This window comes from Suricata suricatta, chromosome 1 (genome assembly GCF_006229205.1).
Source record: "Suricata suricatta isolate VVHF042 chromosome 1, meerkat_22Aug2017_6uvM2_HiC, whole genome shotgun sequence".
Taxonomy (NCBI): Eukaryota; Metazoa; Chordata; class Mammalia; order Carnivora; family Herpestidae; genus Suricata; species Suricata suricatta.
In genome coordinates, this window is record NC_043700.1 from 69,913,007 (window position 1) to 69,939,158 (window position 26,152).

The 26,152-nt window shown below is 43.4% G+C and overlaps 1 protein-coding gene across 4 annotated transcripts in view; it reads right to left on the reverse strand.

Annotated features, from left to right (window-relative positions):
* TRIM2 (tripartite motif containing 2) overlaps positions 1–20,009 on the reverse strand; it is a 115,970-nt gene extending 95,961 nt beyond the window's left edge. For 2 of the 4 annotated variants that reach the window (XM_029939939.1, XM_029939933.1), the window contains exon 1: positions 19,881–20,007. In XM_029939939.1, coding sequence (XP_029795799.1) covers positions 19,881–19,910 — 30 coding nt within the window. In that variant the 5' untranslated portion in view covers positions 19,911–20,007. Of the gene's footprint in view, positions 1–19,880 lie in introns of all 4 variants that reach the window. The other 2 variants (XM_029939957.1, XM_029939964.1) reach the window with 2 other exon arrangements.
* Between the last annotated feature and the right edge of the window lie 6,143 nt (positions 20,010–26,152).

The following is a 26,152-nucleotide window of genomic DNA, read 5'->3' on the forward strand; positions in this document are numbered from 1 at the left end:
ACCCAGTCCGCGCCCGCCCCGGCTGGCTGCCAGCCGCCGTCCCGCCGCAGGGCGGTATCTGAAGGTGGAGCTGCTTCACCGGCCGAGGTCGTGCGAGCGCTGGGCCGAAGTGGCAGAGACGGACAAGCGTGGGGAAAGCCTCCTCCCCACTGGCTTCTGGAGGCCCTTAACTCGGAGTCCCCGGTTCCAAGAGGCTCTCTGGTTGGTCATTTCCAACCTGTGCTCAGGCGCAGAGCAGAGAGACATCTGTTTTCCATAAGCTCCGAGGCAGAGGCAAATCCTGGATTACGTGTAGCCCAGCCCTCTAACATTCCCAAACCACGCGCGGCAGCTAATCCCCGCACAAAGAGCAGGAAAACAGCTCGCAAGTCGGTGCCCGGTTCCAGAAAGATTTCCCCGTGCGAGGACTAGAGGCTCTCGCGCCCAGCCTCCAGGGAAGGGCCAATCGCAGCCCAGGAGGGCAGAAAAGGGGGGAGTTGGCTGGGTTTGCGGGTCTCCTCCAGCAAGCAAGTCCTCCCTGCCCGTCTTGTAAACACTGATGCAAATTGTCCCGCCAGGGGAAACGGCTTTAGTTTGATGAGGCTGAGGAACCGTAAGGGGCCCGCCTCCATCACAGGACAGTTTATACTCTTGCAAGCAATCACAACTCCTGAATGTGAGAGAGGAGGAAATCTCCGCGTTTACTTGAATAAATTCTGACAATGAGTCAGCTACGACACAATCACACTGACAATAATGAGACATTATTGCTTCTTGGGGTCTTATTGTGTATTCTGTAAAGTCGGTTGGGGGAGTATGACAGGGGAAAGGTAGGATAAAACAGGCAGGGAAAGGATAGGACCCGAGGTCCCAGGTTAGGGAAAAACAGATTTCGGAACAACGTTGTGAGTGTCTGATGGTAGAAAACCCCCTCAGGCACAAGGTTCCTCTTAAGAATGTAACAGACCCACCTACTCCCCCTCAGGTTTCTTGCAGGAATTTGACAAAAGACCTAACTAAAAATAAGTAGACCATAAAACGTATGACCCACGAGGCATGATATGGTCACAGATCACCACCCATACAATGGAAACGAACCAATCAGGAACGGACAACCCAGCACCTAGAGCTCTCCAGCCAGTAAGGGTGGAACCTGAGAAGGAACAAGGGGGAAGGGCGTGTGTGTGTCACCAGAATCTTATAAAACAAGGACCTTGCCTATAGTCGTAGGCATTCACTTTCGAATGTCCCCTCTCTGTAAAGAGAGCTTTCATACTATTCATACTTTTCTAATCTTATACCCTAGGACACTTTTACCTGCTGCTCATTTTGTAGCCATCTCTTCATTCTTCCAAGCAGTATATTGAGGTATAAAATCCTGCAACGGTAGGAAGTCTCCCTATTCCCCCCTCACCCTGATTTCCTTTGCTTCCTTCTAGAAAGCTTTGAGTGCTTCCCATGTGCCAGGAGCTAGACTGAGAATAAAAAGTTGGGAAAAGCCTGCAGTCTCTACTCTAAAGTACCTTAGTATGGCGGGGGGGGGGGGGGGGGGGGGGGGGGGGGGGGGGGGGGGAGGGTGGAGAGAGGAAGACCAACAATTTCTGGGCATAGAGAAATAGCTAGGATAGAATGTATGCCCTGAGGGTTACAGGAACATAGAAGCATGTTTTCAATCATGCTGGAAATCAAGGAAGGCTTCCCACAGGAAGCTGCTTTTGGGTTTTGAAAATGATCCTGCCTGAGCAGGGATCAGGCAGGATGAAGAGAGAGAGGCAGGAGGAATATCTGAACCTCTGTATGGCTACAGAAAGCAGGTGAGAGGAACAGAGGTGAGAGATGTGGTTATGGAAGCCACAAAGGTCTCATCTGCTCAGCTCTGGGATTTGACCTTTGAAAGCTATGGGAACCCTTGTGTTTCAGAAAGATTACTGAGGAAGACATACAGAAGGAAGAGAACCTAGGAAGGGGTAGGAAGGGGGTGGAGGTGGGCTGGGATGGGAGAGAGGTGAAACCTTTAGGATGTCCTGCCTGGGAACAGATAGGGGAGTGCAGCTGTGGGCCATCACCCAGGTTCTGACATGCGCAGAAGGATGGATAGAGAGTAGCATCTGCCATGTCAGAGAAGTGAAGGAGGAGGAGGAGCAAGTGGGAGAATGATGAGTTGAGTTTAGACAAGCTGACTTTGTGGTTTCAGTAGGATATCCAAATGCGAATATCCGAGCAGGCATTCAGCTCCATGGATCTGCATGGTATTTGGGGTGTTATGGGCTAGCAATACAAATTAGACAGTTGTCCACCTATAAGTAAAAGGTAAACACAGGAATAGAATAAAACTCACATCATTTGCTAGGGCTGCCGTAACAAAGTATCACAGACTGGCTTCAACAACTGAAATTTACTGTCTCATGCGTTCTGGGGACTAGAGATCCAACAGGACCATGCTCCCTCTGACAGTGTGAAGCAAGGATCTGTTCCAGGACTCTCTCTTCACTTCTGGCAATTCCTTGGCTTCTGGCTGCATCACTCCAGTCTTCACATGGCATTGTCCCTGTGTGAAGGTGTCTGAGTGTCCCCCTTTCTGCAAGGATATCAGTCATACTGGATTCAGGACACACCCTAACATTCTGAGACTAGTGATGGTTAGGACTTCAACGTATGAATTTCAGGGCGACACAATTTAATCCATCACATTGACACTATTTGGATTCAGGATTGAGGGGCTCCTGGGTGGCCCCGTTGGTTAAGTGCCTGACTTCAGCTCAGGTCATGATCTCATGACTCGTGAGTTTGAGTCCCACGTGGGGCTCTGTGCTGACAGTTCAGAGCCTGGAGCCTGTTTCAGATTCTGTGTCTCCCTCTCTCTCTCTCTCTGTCCCTCCCCTACTTGTACTCTCTCTCTCTCTCTCTCTCTCTCTCTCTCTCTCTCTCTCTCTCTCTCTCTCTCTCTCTCTCTCTCTCTCTCTCAAAAATAAATAAACATTTAAAAAAAATAGAACAGGATTGAACATGTTGATGAGGAGAAATACCAGCTTTCAGTGCAAAGACAGCAGCTCTGGATGGAAACTGAGAGACAACGCTTTAGAAAGGTTCGTGAAGGATGGCCCACACACATGAAGAGAAGGGTTTTTAAAAGGGCTGATTAACATCACCACATGCTTAAAAAGCCGGGAAAGATAAAGCTAGAAATTGCTCATTGCCTTTGGCATTATTACAGTCGTTAGACCAAATGGTCAGACGAGTAGATGAACTTCAAAGGGCTCACTAACTCCAACATCTTATGACTGTAAAACCATTGACGGGGCAAACCCACTGAGAGAAGCTTGGTATAGTGGACATTTGTTTGAGTCTTGCCTCATGCACAACCCACTCTCAGTCTCCCTTGCAGATGGGGCTTGAAATTGTGATGTAGGCTCAGGCAATCAGATGGATAGACATTAGACTTCAGTTGGGATGCAGCAGTAGGAGAAAACATACCCAAAGAAGCCATTTTCTGTCCAGTGGTAGAACCTAGAAGAGACATATGGACCCTCAGGGCCCGCAGGGGCAAAGGTCCACTAGAAGGTTTGCAGTGGCCGTGTTCAGAGGAGCAGAACCAGGGCTCATTCTGGAACCCTCTAGTGGTATAATGTAGGCATTATTCTTTGCTGAGTAGCCTCCAAGCCTGATTCTCTAGATTTCTTGAAGATTCTCTGAGCCACTTAATATTATTCATTTTTTAATAGAACAGCTTTATTGAGATAGAATTCATATACTATAAAATTCTCCTGTTTAAGTGTACACTTCAGTGGGTGTTTGTATGGTCACAAAGTTGTGCAACCATCGCCACCATCCAGTTCCAGAGCATTTTCATCAGCCCAGAAAGCAATCTCATGCATGCGAATGGTCACTCCCCACCCCACCCTCCTCAGCCCCTGGTGACCACGAATTCACTTTCTATCTCTATGGAATTGCTTATTCTGACATTTTATATAAATGGAATCCTATAATTTGTGGCCTTTTGTGTTTGGCTTCTTTCACTTAGCAAATTATTTTCAAGGATTATCCATATTGCACCATGTACCAGTACTTCATTCCTTTTTATGGACAAATAGTATTCCATTGCAGGACTGAACCCCATGTGTTTATCCATCCATCACTTGATGGACGTGTGGATTGTTTCCACCCTCCAGCCAGTAGGGATACGGCTGCTATGAACATGTGAGTACAATTTTTTCTTTAGACATATATTTTCTTTTCTCTTGGATATATATCTAAGAGTAGAATTGCAAGATCATATGGTAGTTCTGTGTTTAAAATTTTGAGGAACTGCCAGACTATTTTCCAAAGCAGTTACATCATTTCACATTACCGCTGGCAATCTATGAGGGTTCTAATTTCCTAGTGGGCGTAAAGTGGTATTCATTGTGGTTTAGACTGCATTTCCCTAATGACTAATAATGTCCCCTATCCTTTCATGTACTTATTGGCCATTTGTGTATCTTCTTAGAGGAAATGTCCATTGAAATCTTTTGCACATATTTAAAAAAATAATTTTAAAAATCATAGTTAAATATACATAACATAGAATTTACCATTTTAACCATTTTTATGTGTGCATTTCAGTGACATTATATAATTCACATTCTTGCACAACCATCAGTCTTTCCCTATTTTTAACTGTCTTTTAAAATTTATCTTTTGGGGCACTTGGGTGGCTCAGTCGGTTAAACCTTCAGCTTTGGCTCAGGTCACAATCTCGCGGTTTGTGGGTTCAAGCCCCACTTTGGGCTTGGTGCTGACAGCTCGGAGTCTGGGGCCTACTTCAGATTCTGTGTCTCCCTCTCTCTGTCCCTCCCTCCTCAACACTCTCACTCTCTCTCAAAAATAAATAAGCATTAAACAATTTTTAAAATTTACCTTTTATTATTGAACTTTAATATTCTGGATACAAGTCCCTAATCAGAGATATGATTTGAAAATATTTTATTTTATTCTGTAGGTTGTCCTTTCACTTTCTCGATAATATCCTGATATTTTTTAATTAGCTCATTCTATGGTCAAGGTAACCAGAGTAGTTTCTGTTGCCAGTACCTAAGAACATTGGCAGATGCAGTGAATTCTATTAAATATAGTCCTTTACTATTTTTTTTTCCTATAACAATCTGTCTCATTTCACATCTTCTATCCAATACTGCCTTCAAATTGTGGGTGTTTCTTTTCCTAGAGCCTTTCTTATTCTATATGAATCCCACCCACCCATATTTTACATTTCCTAGGCCCAGACCCAAAGTATCAATGGCCACTCCTAACATAGTTATGGTTACTTCAGCCCTTCCAACGATTCCCACCTCTATCTAGTCCTGACTCAGAACTTTCGGAGTCTTGGGTAACGTCCTTCTTCTCTCCAGACCTCTCTCCTCTAGCCCTCCCCTCCCTGTTACACCACTATCACCACAAGGGATCTTATGAATGAGATCAGTGTCCTATTTAATTTTACATCATCCTCAGCATCCAGGTCAAGGCTTTGTAAAAACTTGGAGCACAATGTGTTAAATTGAATTGAATCTTATGACTTACTTCCTTATATTTTTTCATTCTAAAATACTTATGCAATCCTTGATTTTACACTCTTCCTTTAATGGCCACATTTAGAGAATTAGGATCTAAAATTGGGTGGAGGACAAATCCATGGTATTCAATTTATGACTAGGAGAATGGAGTTCTTTTGGGAATTAATCTTCAGGAGTTTATGAAATGGTGAAAGAGGGTAAAGCTTCACAGAGAAAGTTCTCAGGACACAGAGAGGAGCAAAAGACAAATATTGGGGGCATCACGAGTCTAAGGTGAATGCATTTCCTAGCAGATTTTTGTGGTAAATTAGGCTTCGTGACTGCCACTGCTCAATGCTTTTTCTTAGTTTTGTAGGTTTTCTTAGCCCACTCCCTTGCTCCTGTACCTGTACCTTAAACTCTTCAGATTAGGGGCTAACCAAAAGGCACCTGTTGGAAATAGCCGGAAAGGGCCTGTGTTCATTCAGTCCTAAATCCAGCTGCTGTTTACTGAGCACACACACTTTATGCAAGGCACCTCTCTGGACACAAAAAGGAACAAGATTCGTTTCCTGTAATAAGAAGTTGGAGGGTAAACAGGCGGGTCAAGACAAACACAATTAACTATAATCCAAAGCAGACTTAAAGAGGCCCTGGGGCACCTGGGTGGCTCCGTCGGGTAAGCATCCAACTCTTGCTTTCTGCTCAGGTCATGATCTTACAGCTTGTGGGACCAAGCTGGCTTGGGCTCTGCGCGGTCAGCTTGGGAGTCTCTCTCTCCCTTGATCTCTGCCCCTTCCCCCACTTAGATGTGTACATGCACACTTGTGCATGCTCGCTCTCTCTCTCTCTCCATAAATCAATAAATATTGAAAAAAGAAAAGAAGCATAAAAACTGCTTTGAGGATTCACAGAAGAACTCACCCACTTTTTCAAGTAGTAGGAGTGGCTTTATGGAAAAGGGAGGGAGGGAGGGAGGGAAAGCTAGGCTTTGCTTACAAACCTAGGACCTCTAAGCCTGACCCCTATTCCCCCGTAGCTCCCTCACTAGTTGGTAAGAAAATCACATGTTCAAGCAGCTGTCGTTCAAGACCATATGTGATAAAATGGACTTGAAAGCCGTAGAAAAGTGAGAGATCATTTCCTACTAGAGTAACCAGAACCTTATGGAAGGGAGGGCTTGAGCCCTAAGAGATGAAAATGCATATTTCAGATAAAATGCAATTAGATGCTCTAGAAAATTTGGAAAACCCAAATTCTTTATTAAAGAATAAAATAGAAATCCATCTGTAGACCTACTACCTACAGATAAATACAATGCAAGACATACAATATGTTGAGTATGAACAGAATTAGTAAATGACATTACCATTTACTGCCCCTCCCTTTTATTCCCCTTTGCATGTTTTTACTATATATATATAAATTTTGGAAACTTTTTTTGAAAAATACATCCTATAGGGGCACCTGACTGGCTCAGTTCATACAGCATATGACTCTTGATCTTGGAGTTGTGGGTTTTAGCCCCACATTGGGTGTAGATATTACTTAAAAATAAAACTTTTAGGGGCACTTGGGTGGCTTAGTCAATTAAGCGACAGACTCTTTTCTCAAAGTGTCGGACTCTGAGCTGACAGGTGTGGAGCCTGCTTGGGATTCTCTGTCTCTCTCGCTCTCTTTCTGCCCCTCTCCTCTGCTCATTCTCTCACTCTTTCAAAATAAATAAACATTAAAAAAAATCAAAATAAAATATTTAAAAATAAAAAATTTAAAATAACGTATCCTATAAAATCCATTTTATATCAGTAAAATTATTAGAAACCATGTTTTTAAACAATGAAGAGTATGCCATTGGTATATCATTTATGCAATCAGTTTCTACAGTGTTCACATGTAGGTTTTTTTTAACCTTACAACTATTATAAATAAAACGTCATTGAAATTGCTAAATGCAAACCTTTGTCCACATCTCTGTATTTTCAGGAGAGATGCCTGTAAGTGGAGTTAACAAGTCATCTTAACATTTCTAGTGCTCACAAGAGAGTAAAACTCTGCACAATTACTTTCCTGAAAGGTTATACCAATTTACATTCCCATTAGCAATGTATGAAGTTGAGATATGCACCTTCACCAACGTTACTTTAAAATATTTACCAGTCTGATAAAGACAAAATAGTAAATCATTGTTTTTTAATTTTGTATTTATTTGTTAGTATGTCAATTATACTTCAATTAAAAATAAAAATTTTAATTTGCATTTATTTGATCACTAGTGATGTGAAACCTTTTAAATATGACCATTTCCATTAATATTTCCTTTAAGTTTCCATTTCATGCTCTTTGTCCATTTTAGGGGGGAACTTGGACAGAACCTGAACTTCTCTCAGCAATCTCAGCTTTCCCATGGTTATCACCGTGTGAGCATCTGCCATGGTTAAGTGTGATCTGATTCATTCATTTTCTTCTCTCTTTCTCTCTCTTTCTCCCCTCCCACTTCCCCATCTCTCCTCCCTGCCACCACTCCCCCAAGACAGCCCCTAAACATAGCCAACTACTTCATCAGGTGCTCAAAGAAACCGTGGTCTGTTGCAACACTAGAGGACAGACTGGTGGTATTGAGACCGTATGTCCAGATTGTCAAGGGCCATTTAGTCACTGAGCCTCTCTTGTTAAGTGTTGATTCCAGAACCTAACCTCCCCCTGTGATATATGATTAAACTCCACAGCGTTCCTCTATTGATTTCCTAAGTTTCAACTGAACCGTACCTTTCTGCCTTCCTGGTGTCTGTTCCTGCTGGGCCTGGAATGGCTTCTCCTACATTTCCCCTGGATCAAATCCTGCCTGTCACTGATTGTGAAGCTCAAATAGTGGCCCTTGAGGGAAGGTCATCTCTTCCTCTGAATCCCATAGCACACTATCTCACTTATAGTATTTCCAACATCCTAAGTATTCTGGTTATTTGTGCATGCAATTCATCTACTTCCTTTCTTTATAAGCTCCTTGAAGAGTCTACTTGAGTAGAGACTACGTCTTGTTTATGTCTGGATTCTCATATATGGTTAGCACAGGTCCAAAGATGTTTCACAAACTAAAAAATTGAATGTCATTTAATAGAAATGGGGAAAGAGAGCTACTTTGAAAGTGGAAACAAACCTTCATTTAATTGCACAGACTGTGGTAATATTACAGGCTGAATTGTGTCCTCCCTCTCCAAATTCATACATCGAAGCCTTAACCTCCATGTTAGGATATTTGGGGATACGGCTTTTGGGGAAATAATTAAGGTTATATGAAGTCAGAAGGATGGGATGCTAATCCAATAGGATTAGTGTCTTTACAGGAAAAGGAAGGGACACAGAGCTTTCTCTCTCCACTTGTGTGCACAGTAAAAAAGCCATGTGAGGACACAATTTCTATCTTAAAATATATTCCTCACCAGAACCTGGCCATGCAGGTACCTAGATCTCAGATTTCCAGCCTTCAGAACTCTGAGAAAATAAACTTCTGTCATTTAAACCACCCAGTCTATGGCATTTTTTTATGGCGGGTGAGCTGACTAATACAGAGGTAATGGTGAGATGCTAGGTAGAAATGGAAGAGGGGTGCCTGGGAGGCCCCATTGGTTGACTGTCCGACTTCAGCTCAGGTCACGATCTCACGGTTCGTGAGTCTGAACCCCGCGTCAACCGCGACAGCTTGGAGCTTGGAGCCTGCTTCGGGTTCTGTGTCCCCCTCTCTCTCTGCTCCTTCCCCATGCATAGTTGTCTCCCCTCCTCTTCTCAAAAATAAACATTAAAAACCATTTAGAAATGGATGAAAGTCAGCCTAAACCAAGGAATATTCGTAACCTAATCAAAGAGCTCAGAGCATCTCATGGTGAGGTCATTTGGGGTGTAGTAAGTAAAGGAAGAATTGGGAAACAGGTCTCCTTTCAGGTCATAAAGGCCCAAGATACCCTCTTATTCCTTATTCTGCATCCACTTAAATCCCCTGAGGCGGAGGAATGAAAACTGATAAAAATTAGAACTGGAGGGACTAAGAAACTGAATGGGGCTAAATAACTCATTTTAGATCAAATATAAAATCAGCAGAGGGAAATAAGCACTAAAATTATATTTCAAAACAACTGGGGATCTGACAAGGAAATTGCTACTGGCTTCCAGGAGAGTAAGAGCATACTCTCTTACCATGTTTTCCTGATGATATATTGATCTTCTTGAGCTGATGCATTAGCCATGGAAAGATGTTCCGAGTCTCTGGGGACATTACTCAGCAAGGGCATCGGGCCAGACCACAGAGCCATGCACGACTTCAGAACCAAGTATTAAGGAAGACGATGTTAGAAAGCCGGGACAGAGAGAGAATAATTCTCTCTGGGGTCTTAATAATTGTTCTCAGGTCCTTGCCAAAGACTCACTCATCCTAAACTCTGCATATTTTAAATAGTTGTCATGCTTTTGGAGCTTCAAACAAAAATCTTACTTGGACAAAACAAAAACAATAAAAAGAAGCAAAGGGCTTTTGTAGAACCATACTTCTTAGGACTGTTGTAATTCAGTGTCTTTTGAATTCTTCCATTAGTGATTTTAAAAAAAGAAACCATGAAAATGTTTCTTTAAAAATGTCTTTTTATCCAACATGAGTAGAAAATATGGTGACAATTCATTTTCATATTCTTTTAATAGATTTCAACGTCTTCTGTGCCTAACATCCAAAATATGCATGTTTGATACACAGATTCCTTTTTAAAATTAAACTTTTAGTAAGTTAAATTACAAATAAGTAAGTGCACAAGTCCTGAGGCAACGGCTGAATGAATTATCACAAAGGAACCACAACAGGGTGAGCGCTATCCAGATCAAGAAATAGAACATTATCAGCACCACAGACGCCCCTTTCCAAATGTAGTTTTGAGCTAGATGTATTTTTCCATAAACATATTATTAATTATATGAAGTGCCTAGATCAGTCCACAAAAGCTTAACAGGTGTATGAAAACAATGCCCGGGGGCTAGAGGGACCTCTCCGTTCACCAGGGCCTTATTTAACTTAGATTCCTTAATCAGTTGGACGGTGCTTATGGGAACACAAATTAGCATAAGCAGCCAGTGTTACTGGAAATGAGTTTAAGGATATGTATCCAGATCCTTAAAAATATTAGTGTGTTAATGCCTTAGTAATTCCAGCTCAAAATATTTTCCTCAAAGCAATATCAGCAGTGTGATCACGAATATTTGTCCAAACATCATCTTAAGGGCAGTAGTTCTGGAATAGCTCTACTACTTCCTAACTGTGAAATCTGGGACAAAATATTGAACTAACTGCTCTAGGCTTTGCTTTCCTCATCTGTTTCGTGGTAATCACAGTAGGTTGTTACAAAGAGTTGCATAAGGAACTTGAAACAGTGCCTGTCACACAGCAACTTATTTGACATTTGTTAAGAACTCTTAGTTATTATTACAAAACCATTCATCATAGCATTATTTATAATCGTAAGAACTTTTGAAAGAAGTTAAATGACCAGGAATAGGAGAATGAATGCATACACTCTCACCATCCAAAACAATATAATGTACCCCTGGGGGTATGGAGTAGGGGGTTAAAAATGCAGGCTCTGGAGCCTGAATGCCAGCCTGCCCCTAACCAGCTGTAGGACCTTGGATAACTTTCTTAACTCTCTGAGCCTCAGTTTCCTCATTTGAAAATAGAGACTAAGAGTACCTATCTTAAGAGTGTTAACTGGCTCATAAACACAGAGCACTTAGAAAAGGCCCTGGTTACAGCCAGTGTGTAAGCAGTGTTAGGCCTCTCCGTTTTAAGCTGAGGTGTTGTAGCCTGACTGCCTGGTGACACATCATAGGCACAAAGCTTTCCAGTCACCAGTTGAGAAAGTATGTGCTCTGGGAGGAGAAGGTGAATGGAACAAAGTGTAAGTAAGAGTCTCTTGGAATAAAGGGAATTACAGATACGCCTAGGCCTGGAGGCTACGTGCACAATTACCATGTGAAGGAACCGGAAAGAGTTGTTCCATGGGCAGCACCAGAATGCACTGCTTTGACTAAAAGGAGAGAAAAAAAAGTTCCCCGGAACAAAAGCTCCTACCACAGGAAAAAATGAGTCTTGGTGGGGTATTGGGGGTGGGGACGTGATGATGGAATGGTTTTCCTAACCTCCAGCGCCCCCACCGCTTTTCTTCTCCCAGCCCTCTGCCCCCTTCCCTACTCACTTTGGGCTTTCCAGGGACTGAAGGCCCAGGACTGGAGATTTACAACCACTCAGGGGAGGAGGCCTGCATGTAACAGATTCCACAGAAAGAACTGGGGGCTGCTCGAATGGGATCCCCACCCCCCACCCCCACTTTTAAAGCTCTCAATGTGAGTGTGGCCATAAGCCAGACATGCTTTCATTCTAAGGGACCAGTTTTACATCCAGCCTTGGAAATCCACGTGGTATTGAGACATTCCTCGGACCCAGTAACCCCAATTCCTGGATAGGACAAAGGCCAAGGATCACCAAGCCTTATTCCACCCTGACTTCATGTCTCCTTGCTATCAGCAGCTCCCATCCCCACCAAAAACCCGGAAGCTGTGACACCACCAGGTCCGTGGGCAGAGGGCAGCTGTGGAGCCCTGGTCGGCACTGCCAGTGAGAAAAAGGAAGCTTCGTGCTGGAGGCCAGTATCCCCTGCATACCCCTGCCACAGCAATGGGGAAGCCTGGGCAGCTGCCAGTGCCCCACCCAGCCCTCCAGTGACAGCTCAGACAATGCTGCCCCTCGGTCCGTTAGGTGTGCATTGAACATGGGAAGAGCTGCTTTGTTCAAGCCTTGTCACTATCTTTCCTTGCCTCACTTCCAAAGAGACTTCTGGGGCTTGTAGGGTCACTGCTACCTTAGAGCGTCTTTCCATTTCCTTTTTGTAGTGGACCAGCATTCACTAACATTTATGCTGTGCCCCTAGTGTGCCCAGACCACAGATAGTATCCAGAAGACATAATAGTTCTCCTTGCTGAGGAGATAATGGACACACATTTGCAAAAAACAAAAAAGACCAATCACTGCTGGTTTTTGTTGTTGTTAAAAAGAAAATAGGATTGTCCAGTGAGGAGTGCAGGTCAAGAATCATAGATCCTGAGAACCTTCATTCTTGTTGCTTGGTTCCCAGTGCGAGAACCATATGTCAGTGACATGCTGAATAGATTGGCATAGATGTTCCTGGAAATGCAATTACTGCCAGTTGCCAGTGAGGTACTTGAGGGCCCTGGAAGGAGCCAGCCTTGCAGATTTCCTGGGACTTGTGCCTGTTGCTTAAAGCTCCTGTATTCAAAATTAATTCATCCCAGGGCATGTGCATGGCTCAGTCAGTTAAGCATCTGGCTCTCGACTTTGGCTCAGGTCATGATCTCACAGTTAATGAGTTCAAGCCCTGAGTTGGACTCTGTGCCGATAGTACAACGCCTGCTTGAGATTCTCTTTCTCTCCCTCTCTCTCTGCCCTCCCCCACCCCAAAATAAATAAAATAAAACTTAAAAAAAATAAGTTAAATTATGTCATCCAGGGGGAGCCTGGCTAGCTCAGTCAGTAGAGCATGTGACTCTTGTTGAGTATAGAGATTACTTAAAAACAGTATCTTTAAAAATAAGAAGTAAAAAAATAAAACTAAGTCATTCAGTGCTGCAACTGGGAATACCTTGAGAAACTACGATTTGAAGCTATCTTGGAAAACACACAGTGCTCTTTGTTTTATATAGTTCTGTGGTCAGGTTAGAGCTTTAAAGTTCAATTTAAACTCTGTGTTTTACCCCTTTGGGAAGAGCAGAGAGGCTGGGGGAAGGAGAGTTCCCAGGCAGTGAGAACTCCATCCTCGGATGGCCCCCAGTGGGATCCCAGTTAGGATAGATTTATTTAGCTCTTTAACACTTCAAAAAATACACATTGGAAACCACCAGCCCTGAATTTACACTGAGGCTTTAAGGATGCTGCAGATTTAAATGTTTTCCTCCAACAGACCCCTGAAGGAATACATAACAATTTCCAAGTTAGACCCAGACACTGGTGTCAAGGAGCATGTCTGATATTTGTAAAGGCAGAGGGCGGCCCTTTGACTCCTTGTGGTTTCAAGAGTCAACTGTTTGAGTAATTTCACTCAAGTTCTATTTATACAACAGCTGCAAAATGTGAAGTGTGCCTTCCCCTCAGTGTCCACTTGTCAGGTAGGAGACTAGAAAGTGCAGGCTGAGAGGGGCAAACATACCTGGGAGTTAAAGACCTACAAACCAGGAACTGGTCTCCTTGAAAAGCCGAACAGGACTACAGGTGTGATAAGGGGTCAGGGTCCCAACAGGTGTCATTTACACACGTGTGTCTAGGGGCGCCTGGGTGGCTCAGTCGGTTGAGCGTCTGGCTTCAGCTCAGGTCATGATCTCGCGGTTCGTGGGTTGGAGCCCCGTGTCAGGCTCTGTGCTGACAGCCAGCTCAGAGCCTGGAGCCTGTCTTCCGATTCTGTGTCTCCCTCTCTCTTTCTGACCCTCCCCTGCTCATGCTCTCTCTCTCTTTCTCTCTCAAAAATAAGTTAAAAAAATTTTTTTAAATTAGATATGTGTGTCTAAATGGCATTCCAGAGCATGCACATCCAGATTCACCTTCCATCTTTTTTGATGGGTCGCTTTAATATCCTAGATGACAAAATAGCAAGCCCGTTAAGCGTACATGATGGTGTGAGTGCCCCTCAGTTGAAAATGTAAGGAGACAGAAAGATACGTGGAGTGTAAGGGATTATGAATGAGATTGGTGTTCCATTGCTCCACTTACAGAAGTCACCATGCTCTCTATTCCTTAGCTTTCTGCAGGGGCTACACCTGCTAAACTTACACATGTCAGCCTGTGGTGTAGATATATTCTTGACCCCCCACCACCGCCCCGGATTTGCTCCCAGCTCCAGACCTTGACTTGCAGGTTCACACTGCTGTAACTTACAGAACATTTAAATGCTCTCTACTTGGCACTCTGTAGAGCATCGTCTAGAAATTTCAATGAGAATGAATGAGATGATTTTTCTGTGAGGGAAAAGGGATGACTCCATGACAAATACTATGGAGGGCCTTCTCCACGTTCTAGCCTTTCTTCTTCTTTTTTAAATGCATGTATATATATATATTTATATTTATATTTATTTATTTATTGAGAGATAGAAAGAGAGAGAACTCGAGTTGGGGGGGGGGGGAGAGAAAGAAGTGGAGAGAGAGAATCCCAAGCAGGCTCCGTGCTGTCACCACAAAGCCTGATGTGCGGCTAGATCTCACTAACTGCGAGATCATGACCTGAGCCAAAATCAAGACTCAGACATTCAATCAACTGAGCCACCCAGGCACCACTCTCCTCCTCCTCCTCCTCCTCCTTCTCCTCCTTCTCCTTCTTCTTTTTTTTAATGTTTATTTTTGAGACAGAGCACGAAGCAGGCTCTGTGCTCACACGAACCATGAGATCATGATCTGAGCGGAAGACAGTTGTTTAACTGCCTGAGCCACCCAGGTGCTCCTATCCTTTCAATCTTCATAAAAGCCCAATAAGGTAGATGTGATTATTATTCCCACATTCAGGTGAGGAAAACGAAGCCTGGAGAGATTAAGAAACTTCCCAAAGTTCCCACTAAGTCACTGGAACCCAGGAGAACTGTGATTCAATTTCAGCTCTTTTAAGCTATGTTCTGGTCTTTTTTTTAATTTCTTTCTTATTTGTTTATTTGTTTTGAGAGAGTGTGTGAGAGCAGGGTAAGGGCAAAGAGAGAGAGAGAATCCCAAACACCCAGACGCCTTGAGTTATGTTATAGTCTTGACACACATATGGGATATTCTACTCTTCATAACACTGACCATGAAAAATTTTAATAAACACAGACATAGACATGATAGTACAATGGATCCCTGAATATTCAACACTCAGATTAAACAACTGTCGAGATCTTGCTACATTTGCTTCATCCTTGTAAGACAATTTTCTCTGGCTCCATTTCCTGTCAGTTCCACCTCAGCCAGGATCACTCATTCGCTCACACGCTAGGTTTCAACCAGACGAAACAACTGGTTGTTCCCTAAAAATGGTCTCCTGCACCTGGACCTTTGCACATGCTAATCCCCTTGACCCAATGACTTCCAGCCCCAGCACACTGATATCCACAAGACCCACCACTGACCAGCCAAATCAGAAAGTGCTAGCACTAGTCACCCTTCCCTCCATCTCCACGGCCCAATCTTCCACAATCTTCCAGATTCCCTCACTTCTGGTATCATCCTACCTCCACGGAACCTTCACTGATGTCCCAAGTCTGGCTGAGGGTGCTCCCTCCCACAGCACCTTATACAGTTATTTGTCCTAATTCTGCCCAGTGCAGTTCTTCAACAGACTGTGACTTCCTCTGGGGCCAACACCACTGTTTTGAGCTCTAGACCCCCAGAGACTAGCATATAGTAACTAGTGATCAGTAAATGTTTGAGTGAGGAAGGGAGGAAGAGGAAGAAAGCAGAAGGAGAGAAAGGAATGAACATGATGCCATCTGAGTTCCTAACCCTGCAGGTCTCTGAATATGAGGAGCCCCTGCACCTCTTCTGTGAGCGTCTGGCATTACAAGAGCTGCCACCACGGTACAGGCGCAGTGTGGGACTTCCAACAGCCAGGCGGTGGGCAGGCGGTGGGCAGAGAATAAGGAAATGTGAGACTAGTACTTGTGACTCACACGGGGCAGTGGATCCCAGGCTACTGAGAGCTGTTTTTTCTTTTTTTTTTTTTTAAAGAACTTTTAAAAGTTTATTTATTTATTTTGAGAGAGAGAGAGAGACAGAGGGAGAGTGTAAGTGAGGAAGGGGCAGAGACAGGTAGAGAGAATCCCAAGCAGGCTCTACACTGGTGGTACAGAGCCTGAGGCAGGACTCCAACTCATAAACCGAGAGATCATGACCTGAGCCGAAGTCAGATGCTTAACTGACTGAGCCCCCCAGGCGCCCCAGAGCTATCCATCTCTAGCTATCTCCAATTTTTGCCTTTAGAAAACAGTGTCTGTTTAATTCATTTTCCAATTATTTTCGAACATCCAAAGAATCACCTAAGAAATGTGTACCTGCTGATTGTATAAAATAACAGGCTTGAATGTGTTACCTCCTGAGAAAATAAGCAGCATATTTTTCAAACCACGCTCTCAAAGTAGCAGCTTCCAGGAGAGTATTTCAGGCCCATCTACTCATTCTCAGATAATCCTTCAACGGGGACAAGCATGGTCAACAGTGAGCTCAGCGGTGAGTCCAGACCACGACAAGGCCATGCTGACAAGTCCCTGAGAGGGAGATTTCTGTCGGATCTAGAGTCACTCATCAGAAGCTGGAATGGACCCTGATGATGTCGCCTCACAGATAAGAGAGCCGGGCTGAAGAGCAGGTGCGCTCATCCAGGGCCCCACGACCGCCGGGTCGCGGAGTGGAGGCAAGGCCAGCGGCCTGCTGCACCCCTCCCCCCTCCGCTTTCTCTCGATGTGACAGGTGAACCAGAGAGGCAGTCCACAAGCTCGGCCCATTCTGGGGACTGCCATTGAGTGCTGGTAGTGGTCGTAACAAAAGAATTCATATTGACCGAGTACTTGCCATGTGCCAAACACCGGGGGAACTTCTACTCATGACATTTCAGCCTACAGTGGTCCAGGGCCACAGACATTGCCCTCACCACCTAGTTGGGGAGGCTGAGGCTTAGAGGGAAAAGGCACCTTGCCCAATATTATACAAGCAATAAAGCGAGGCTTGAACCAGGCTTGTCTGAATCAAAGGTTTTTCTTTCAACCGCTGTGTTCTTGAGCGTCTGCTTCTGTGTGTTGCCCCTCTCAGGGCACCACACCATGGAGCACGGGCCCACCTGTGTGCCAGGACCAGGCCCAACGCCTCCCCTGAGCTGGCCCTTCCTACCCGGTAGCTCTGTGGGGCAGGACCGTTCTGCTTCGCCACTCTTGCCCATTTAAAGGAAGTGGTTCTTGGCTTTCCTCCGCAATTGCCAATTAGCTTCCACAGGAGGCCACATTTTGGTGGCTAGGACTAGATGAATTCCTGAAAAGCTACGAATACCAATCCTAGCTATATTCCACAAAACATCCTCACTTCATAACACAAGCTTATATACTGTATAAGTCCTAGGGTCTGACAATTCAGGTCACTTATTGACTGTGTGACTTTGTGCAAGTCACTTTACCTCTCTGCCTCAGTTCCCTTTTCTGTAAAATGAGGACCATCAACTGTACTTACTTTAAGGAGTTGGTGAGAACTGAGTAAGATAAAGGTCCCACACTTACTAGGGGTTCAATAAGTGGTAGCTGTTACCACCACTAATATTTGCCATTGTCATAGCGTTTCATCCATATATGCTGGCTTTTTATTATTTCGTGGGCCCATGAGACCAGTCCTCAGTATTTAAAAGTTCTAGGAGAACATTACTTGTTATTGTAAATCTCCAGGGTTAGCATTCGTTTATGTAAATTCTGCACCTGAAATTCCAGGAGCCTGGCCTGCCCACCAATCTGACAGAAACAGGAGAACTGTCTTTGTGCCTTGTGGGGTCTCCTGGAGTTCACCCCATCTTCCCTCTCACCAGACCTCCTCTCTGTTCTTCCTCATTTTGCCATCTTGCCACGTGGGGGTGCTTGTCCAGTGGGAATGGAGAATGCACCGCTCTGACGGAGGCCAGAGTTTATGTGGCCAGAGGCAGCCCTCTCCTCTCCCCGCTGAACCTCTATTCGCCCTGGGCCAGCAGTCAGAAGTTCTGTCCCTTCACAAACCACCCATGTGACAATTCATCCGCCTTACCTGGGCTCTCGGGCCCCTGAAGGAGACTGTGGCTTCACTTAGAACCACCTGGGAAGGGCGCCTGAGGGGCTCAGCTGGTCCGGTGAAGGGTCAGACTTCAGCTCAGGTCATGATCTCACTGTTTGTGAGTTCCAGCCTCTCATCCGGCTCTCTGCTGTCAGTGCAGAGCCTACTTCGAATCTTTTGTCTCCCTCTCTCTCTGCCCCTTCCTCACTTGTTCTCTCTCCCTCTCTCAAAATAAATAAATATAAAAAAAGGAAGAAGAAAAAGAAACCAGCTGGTATTTTCATACACTGAGCTGAAACATTCAGGCTGCTTTGAGCAAAATTCACTTAAAAAACAACCCCTGCATCTGACTTCATTCCTCTAGGAGCCCCAAGACCTGTCTAAATTCAGTGTATTTAAAGAATAAATACAAATTTGGGGGATGCGGAGAGGCGGGAAGATTTATAAAGCACTACACGTCTGAAAGTCCCATGATTCACCTTTATTCTCTCTAAAAGTTAAACCCCACCTCTTGTCCGTATCAAACACTGATGGTGAGTTCACAGACCCCACCGCACGAGGCTCGCAGAAAGGACGGGACACAATTCTCTGATCAGAGCTCCCATCGGTGATTTTCCGTTCAGCAGGAGGCAGTTATTCCCAAAGCAATTCCCAAGGCTCCAGCTGTTCCATCCCCTTCCCACTGTGGGCTGACACACAGCACGCCCCTCCCTGGCCTCCTGCACCCCTCTGCAACATGAAGGGTGTCTGAGCACCAAATGGGGCATCCAAGCAGTGTTCTGCCCTCGTTTGTTTACAAGCCAGAAACCAGAAAGAACCCCCAGATGGGCTGGCTAAGCCCATTTCAGGTCCCCCTCCCACCCGCCCCTCCCATGGTGTCCTTGGCTCCGCTGACTTCTCTCCTGGGTAGTCAAGGACAAATGCTCGAATCGCCTGGGGCTAGTCCTTCATTCCTGAGCCCCACTGCAGATGGCCATAGTACCCTTTGAACACTTTTATGGGCAGTAAAACTTTACAGCCTGCCAGCTCTCAATGGTTCCCACATTTCTGAATAGAACTATTTGTGACATACAAGACGACTAGGGTTTGCCCTTTGAAAATACCAGCAGATATTAGACCCCTTCAGACAGGGTCGACCGAGTTACACGGGCTAACAGCTGGCTTACAGAAACCCCACTGTGGCAGAGCCAGACTTCAGTTAGAAAATAAAACAGCCTCTGGGTCTCACAACATCGCTGAAGCAGCCTGGGCTTTGCCTCTTCCATGTTGCTTTGCTGTCAAACCCACTTGCGTCTCTCCCCCCACTTTTTTGCTTCCCTGCGCACTTCTTGCGGGGGTTGACCAGGATCACTATGAGCTTGGTCAGCAAATCTCAGAGAAAATGATCTTCTCCTTCCGTTGTTAGCAAGCCAAACATGAACACCAAGGAAAAGCTAGCAACTCAGTCACAACTCGTTTCTCTCAAACAGCACCCAGGATTAATAAGCAGCACGCCCGGAAGAAGCTTCACCGCACACTCAGAATAATCCTTACCGGTGTTCCATAACGGCCACTCCTGTGCATCAGAAACCGGCCCCAGCCTCCTCGGATGTGGGGATTCAGCTCTCTGCAGCCCACAGACAATTGGGCCCATTATAATCATCAGGCTGCTGAGTTAAAGGGTGGCCCTTACAAAAATACAAACAGCTTGTCAGCACAAGCCAAAGGGGCGGGGCTGCAGTATCAGGGGACAATGGGAGCCAATGGTCAGCCTCTCTGGGCTCTGTTAGCTTAAGATATTATGTTTCATTCTGAAGTCGGGGAAACTGAGAATCCAAGAGAGAGCCAAATAGAAAGGGCCAAGTCCTCATCTTTATAGTCCAAGCAGCATGAAACGAGTCCAAGTTGAAAAGTTTAATCACTGCCTGCAGACCGATTACAAGGAAGAGTCTGTATGCCTCACATACAACAATATATATTTTAAAAAGTCACAAACATTAGCCATCTTCCTTCTTCTGATGTTAGTGAATATACTATTTATTGAGGTGGACAGGAGTTTTTCAACCGAAGAACAAAGTCCCATGAAGGTGCATTTAAGATATACTTATTTTGTTGAATAACGTGTCTGGTAAGAACTATTCATTACCTCTACAGAGAAAATGTTGGATTTGAGTGGTAGGTCTTCAGAATCTAGAGAAATAGGTTTATTTTAGTTGCCAAACATAAATAGTTCACAGTCATTTTTTAAGTGCTCCCTTAGTCATTTGCAAACAAAGCAGAAGTTAGTTCAGTGTATTTGGAAGATGGCAGGTTAGCTATGATTTTTTTCCTCTGTCTCGATCTTAACTAAATTCTGCTTTTGTTTCAATGTTTATTTATTTTTGAGAGAGAGAAAGACAGAGCATGAGTAGGGGAGTGGCAGAGAGAGAGGGAGACATAGAATCTGAAGCAGGCTCCAGGCTCTGAGCTGTCAGCACAGAGCCCAATGCAGGGCTCGAACCCATGAATCGTGAGATCATGACCTGAGCCGAAGCCGGATGCTCAACCAACTGAGTCACCCAGGCACCCCTCTAAAATATGCTCACTTAACCTTTCAATGGCCTACAGTAATAACCAAGAACAAGAAAATAAACTATGGTTTTTTTCTTTATATGATTTCTAAATAATACGCTGAGGTAAAAATAAAATTAAGAGCTATTTGCTTGATTTGTGGCATTGCATAAATTATAGCCATACAAACTTTGGGGAAAGTACAGTCATTACCATTTGGAACCATCTCATTATTTATATAGGGAAGCACAGTAGCTATCAAAATGAACTAGCAAAGAAACAGAAAAATGTTGAAATATACATAGTTTCCACAAACTCTGTATCAAGCCCTTCTGATTTCAACCATAAAAATAATGATCAAAAGGCACTATCCTTTCTAGTCTATGTTAGTTTAAAAATATTAATGATTCCGCCACTGATACTGAATTAATATTAAAGTAAGAGTCCTCTGGTGGCTCTTCCAAATAGTATATGAAGCTGTTTCTGATTCTTCTCTTCTTCTGATGATTCCAAAGGAGCTGTTGGATCCGTACTCACATGCCTCTTGACTTTAAAACACAGGTGGCCTTCTGGAAAAGGTCTTGTTTTTCTCTAAAGCATTAAGATCCTGTCATTTAAAAAAGCTTCACGTAAAAAAATAAAAATAAAAAAAGGGGGGGGGCACCTGAGTGGCTCAGTCAGTTGAATGACTGACTTTGGCTCAGGTCGTGATCTCATGGGTCATGGGTTCGGGCCCTGCGTCGGGTTCTGTGCTGACAGCTCAGAGCCTGGAGCCTGCTTTGGATTCTGTGTCTCCTTCTCTCTCTACCCCTACCCTGTTCGTGCTCTGTCTCCCTCTGTCTCCCAATAATAAATAAATGTAAAAAAATTTTTTTAAAAGTTTCAGGACACTAAAAACATGAACAACAAAAGAAAAATAGATAAATTGGACTGCATTGAAATCAAAAACTCTTATATCAAAAGACATTATCAAGAAAGTGAAAAGCTAACCTACAGAGTAGGAAAACATATCTGCAAATCATATATCTGAGAAGGGTCTAGTATCTAGAATATATAAAGAACTCTTATGACTCAACAACAAAAAGACAAAAAAAAAACAATTTAAAAATGGTCAAAGGTCTTGAATAGACTTTTCTCCAAAAATGATATATAAATGGCCAACAAGCACATGAAAAGACAGATACTCAATGTCGTTAGTCATTAGGGAAATGCAAGTCAAAACACAATAAGGCACCACGTTACAACCAGTGGGATAGCTATAAAAAGAAAACTGAAAAAGTGTTAAAAAGGATGAGGCAGAAGTGGAACTCTCATATATTGCTAGTAGGGATATAAAATGGTTCAGCTGGTATGGAAAGCACCACAGTTGTTTAAAAGGTGAATTGTAGGATCACCATATGACCCAGCAACTCCACTCCTGGATATATACCCAAAAGGACCAAAAACAGGGTTGAAAAAGGGTTTGAAAAGGATTGAAAATACTCAAACAATGACATGTACACTCATGTTTATAGCAGCATTATTCATGACAGTTAAAAGGGGAAACAACCTAACTGTTCATCAACAGGTTAACGGATAAACAGGTTGTGGTATCCACTTGGAGTGGGACAGTACTCAGCCACGGAAAGGACACAGTACTGGTATCTACTACAACACAGACGAACCGCAAGAACTTCATGCCAAGTGGAAAAAAACATAGACATATAAGGTCGTATATTATATGATTGCATTTATATGAAATATCCAGAATAGATAAATCCATAGCGCCAAAAGGCAGATTGGTGGTTGCTGGGGACTGATGGGCGGGGGGAATAGAGAGAAACTGCTTAATGGATGCCAGCTTTATTCTGGAACTAAACAGAGGTAGTGTTTGTATAATACATTGTGAATGTACTACATACGACTGAATTGTTCATTTCAAAATGGTTAATTTTATGTTTTGGGGTTTTTTTAAGCTTCTGGGTTCAACAGGATCCTTCCTTATAAGGGCATCCCATAAGTCACTAAAGGTGTTTTTTTAAAAGATGTATTCAATCCATTCATTCCTTTAATGTTTATGCATTGTTCAGCATTGTTAAACCCCCGAAGACTGGTGTGCCAGGAGCCCCATGTGCACCTTCTCTATCAAAGGTGAGAAAGAGCAGGACATCTGATGGGGAAGGACTTGGCAAGCAGGGTGAGCAAGTTCATGTTTGGTAAATAGCCACTGCATGCCAGCTCATCTCTCACTTGATCCCATTTACTATTCAAAACCACCTGAAGGGGTGGTGGTAGGAATTATTATTCCTATTTTATTGTTACAGAAACTGAGAATCAAGAGAGTTTAATGAACTTTCCAAAGTCATCCAGCCTGTAAGCAATGAAGCCTGGTCCTTTCTCTTTCATCATGAGCAGAGGTGTGTAAAGAACTGAATCTGTTGGGAAAAAGATGTTTCCCAATGTAAATGAATGAATGAACGACTAAAATTTATTAAGAAGCATCTTATTATTTTTTAAGTTTATTTATTTATTTTGACAGAGAGAAAGCATGAGCAGAGGGAGGGGCAGAGAGAGAGGGAGAGAGAGAATCCCAAGCAGGCTTCACTCTGTCAGCATGGGAGCCCAGTACAGAGCTCGAACTCACAAACTGGGAGATCATGACCTGAGCCAAAATCAAGCGTCAGATGCTTAACTGACTGAGCCACCCAGGTACCCCTGTTAAGAAGCATTTTTGACGTCAAAAAGAGCAGCGCGGCTCTCATTCCAGTGAAATAAGGACACAAATCAGAGGAAAAAGACAAAACCACTTGTCAGACTTACTCAGAAAGTTTCGTTTTCAGAAAACAACCATGGAATTTTAAAGATTTCCTAAGTAACCTGACCAGACACCCTCATTTTTCAGATGGGAAATCTGATGCCCTGCAAAATTAAATGGGATTCCCAGAGTTATGTGGCAGAACAGTAGCAGAACCAGGGCCAGGGTTCAGGTGTCTGAGCTCCTAATCCAGGGTTCTTTCTACTATGCCATACTCAAAACTTAAGAAACTGATCACAGATTAATCTTCTACTGAGTAGATCTCAAATTCTCAACCTCTCCATAGTATCAGTAGACAACACTCCTATTCTCTATAAACTCTGAGTGTAATGACCTGCAGAATATGTTTGACAGTGAGTTTACTATTTCTTTCATCATATATTTTGTTTAAAACCAATAAGGAAGAGAGAGTGTCACAAGTTGTAATCTGGGAAGAACTATATTCAAACTCAGTTCACTTAAACACAGGTAAATCTCTTGTAAAGTTGGAACAGGAAATGAACTGATAACAAGGAGAATGAGGAGGCTTTGAAAACACAAAACACTTTTCCAAGAATTGCATCATGAAAATGCATCAAGACATAGGACTGAAACTCTGACAAAGCTGTTCCACACATCTCTGACCATCATGTCCTTTGGCGTTGGTCTGTTGCAATTATTAAAAATAATTCACAAAATAATTACAGAGGGAGATGTACGTTCTCTTAAAAGTTGGGGAGGTGACATCACTACTTTCTAAATTTCAAACCATTAGATTATGCAGTTCAGAAAATTGCTACGTGCCCTTTGAGAATGCCCATCATCCAATTAAAATGTTGCCCTTGATCTGCCACAGCTACCCCTTAGTCACCCACCTCTTGGCAACCTGACGCTTCAATTACCCATAAGCAGAGGTCACCCAACCCTTTGAAAGAGCTGAAGCCCCAATTAACTGACTTAGTTCAACATCGCACAGTGCACTCATTATCAAGCCCCTGATTTACCAACATACAAAACACTGTCCTGAAGGAAAAATATTTAAAAGTCTGCTGATACTTTCTAAGGAGTGATATACACCTAATACCAGATTCTCATCTAAGAGATCATGTAATAATATGGTTCATGGAACTGGATGAAATCACAACAGAAGCCGCTTGGATAGTATATAGATGAATGGTCAGACCTCTTAAAGGTTTCTCAGAGGATTATAAAAATAACTAACTTCAAGACCTAAATTATATATTTTAAACATCCTTTACTTTCTTTTTTAAGGAAATGAAAGGGATGCCTAGACAATATAAGAGGGGAAACCAAAAATTTAACTATCAACAACACAAAAGGACTTTGTAGATAAAAAGAATCAAGGTTTTTGATTTTATTCTTAGCTGTTCCTCAGTGCATTGTAAATCGTGGATGAAAATCACTTACTCTTAGGTCTGCCCACAACCTGTTAAAGAACTGAAAATTCTAAACACATTCCATTAAATTTCATTATCTTCAAATGCATTCATTCTTTGTAGATGAGGAAATTTATAGTTATATGGATGTTCATGTTTATTATTCTCTATGATTTCTTTGTACTTCTCTGAGAAAAGCAGTGAAAGGTTTCAAGTCAACTGTCATATAAATTTGAGCCGTGAAGTGGACTCTGCTAACCACTTATCAGCAAAATGTACTTTCATTTTTCTGACCGTGCCAATAGATTTTTACAAGCCTCCTATAGTCTTTTGCTCTGCCCTTTTATGACCAACGGCCCACATTTGCAAAATGGTGCCCAAAGTTAGGCTGTAGCCATGGAAAAGAGCAATAAACTTACTTACATAGTAGACCAAGCAATGGCCTTGGGCTCATTTGTCTACCACCCAGCCCATTGAGCTAAACCATGACAGGCTTCAACACAACAAGTTTTCAATTAGTTGGTAAAGACCATGAAGGGATTTGCTGAAAACCAAGTTCAGAATTGATCCTGGACTCCTGTTTCCCTTTCCTACATGAGGAAACTTCTCTGGCCCTGGAGGTCTCTTGGGGCTTACAGTAGATTGAACTGTGGCCCCCAGAATATATGTCCACCTAGAACCTCAAAATATGACCTTATTTAGAATGAGGGTCTTTGCAGGTTTAATTAAGGTAAGGGTCTTAAAATGAGATCATCCTGGATTAGGATCCTTTCTCTTAATTTGCTGGTCTCAAATTTTATATAAGTGGAATCATACAGCATATACTTTTTGTTGTATATATATATATAACAGAAATATATTTCTTACAGTTCTGGAGGCTGGAAGTCCAAGATCAGTGGACTAGCATCAGTAAGGGAACTCTTGCAGGTTGTAGACTTCCCTCTGGGTCCTTACATGGAGGGGCCAAGGGAGCTCTCTTGGGCCTCTTTTAGAAGGGCACTAATCTCACTCATAAGGGCTCCGTCCTCATGACCTGATCACCCACCAAAGGCCCCACGTCCTAATAGGCATCAGGATTTGAACATATATATGGGGTGGGAGGGACA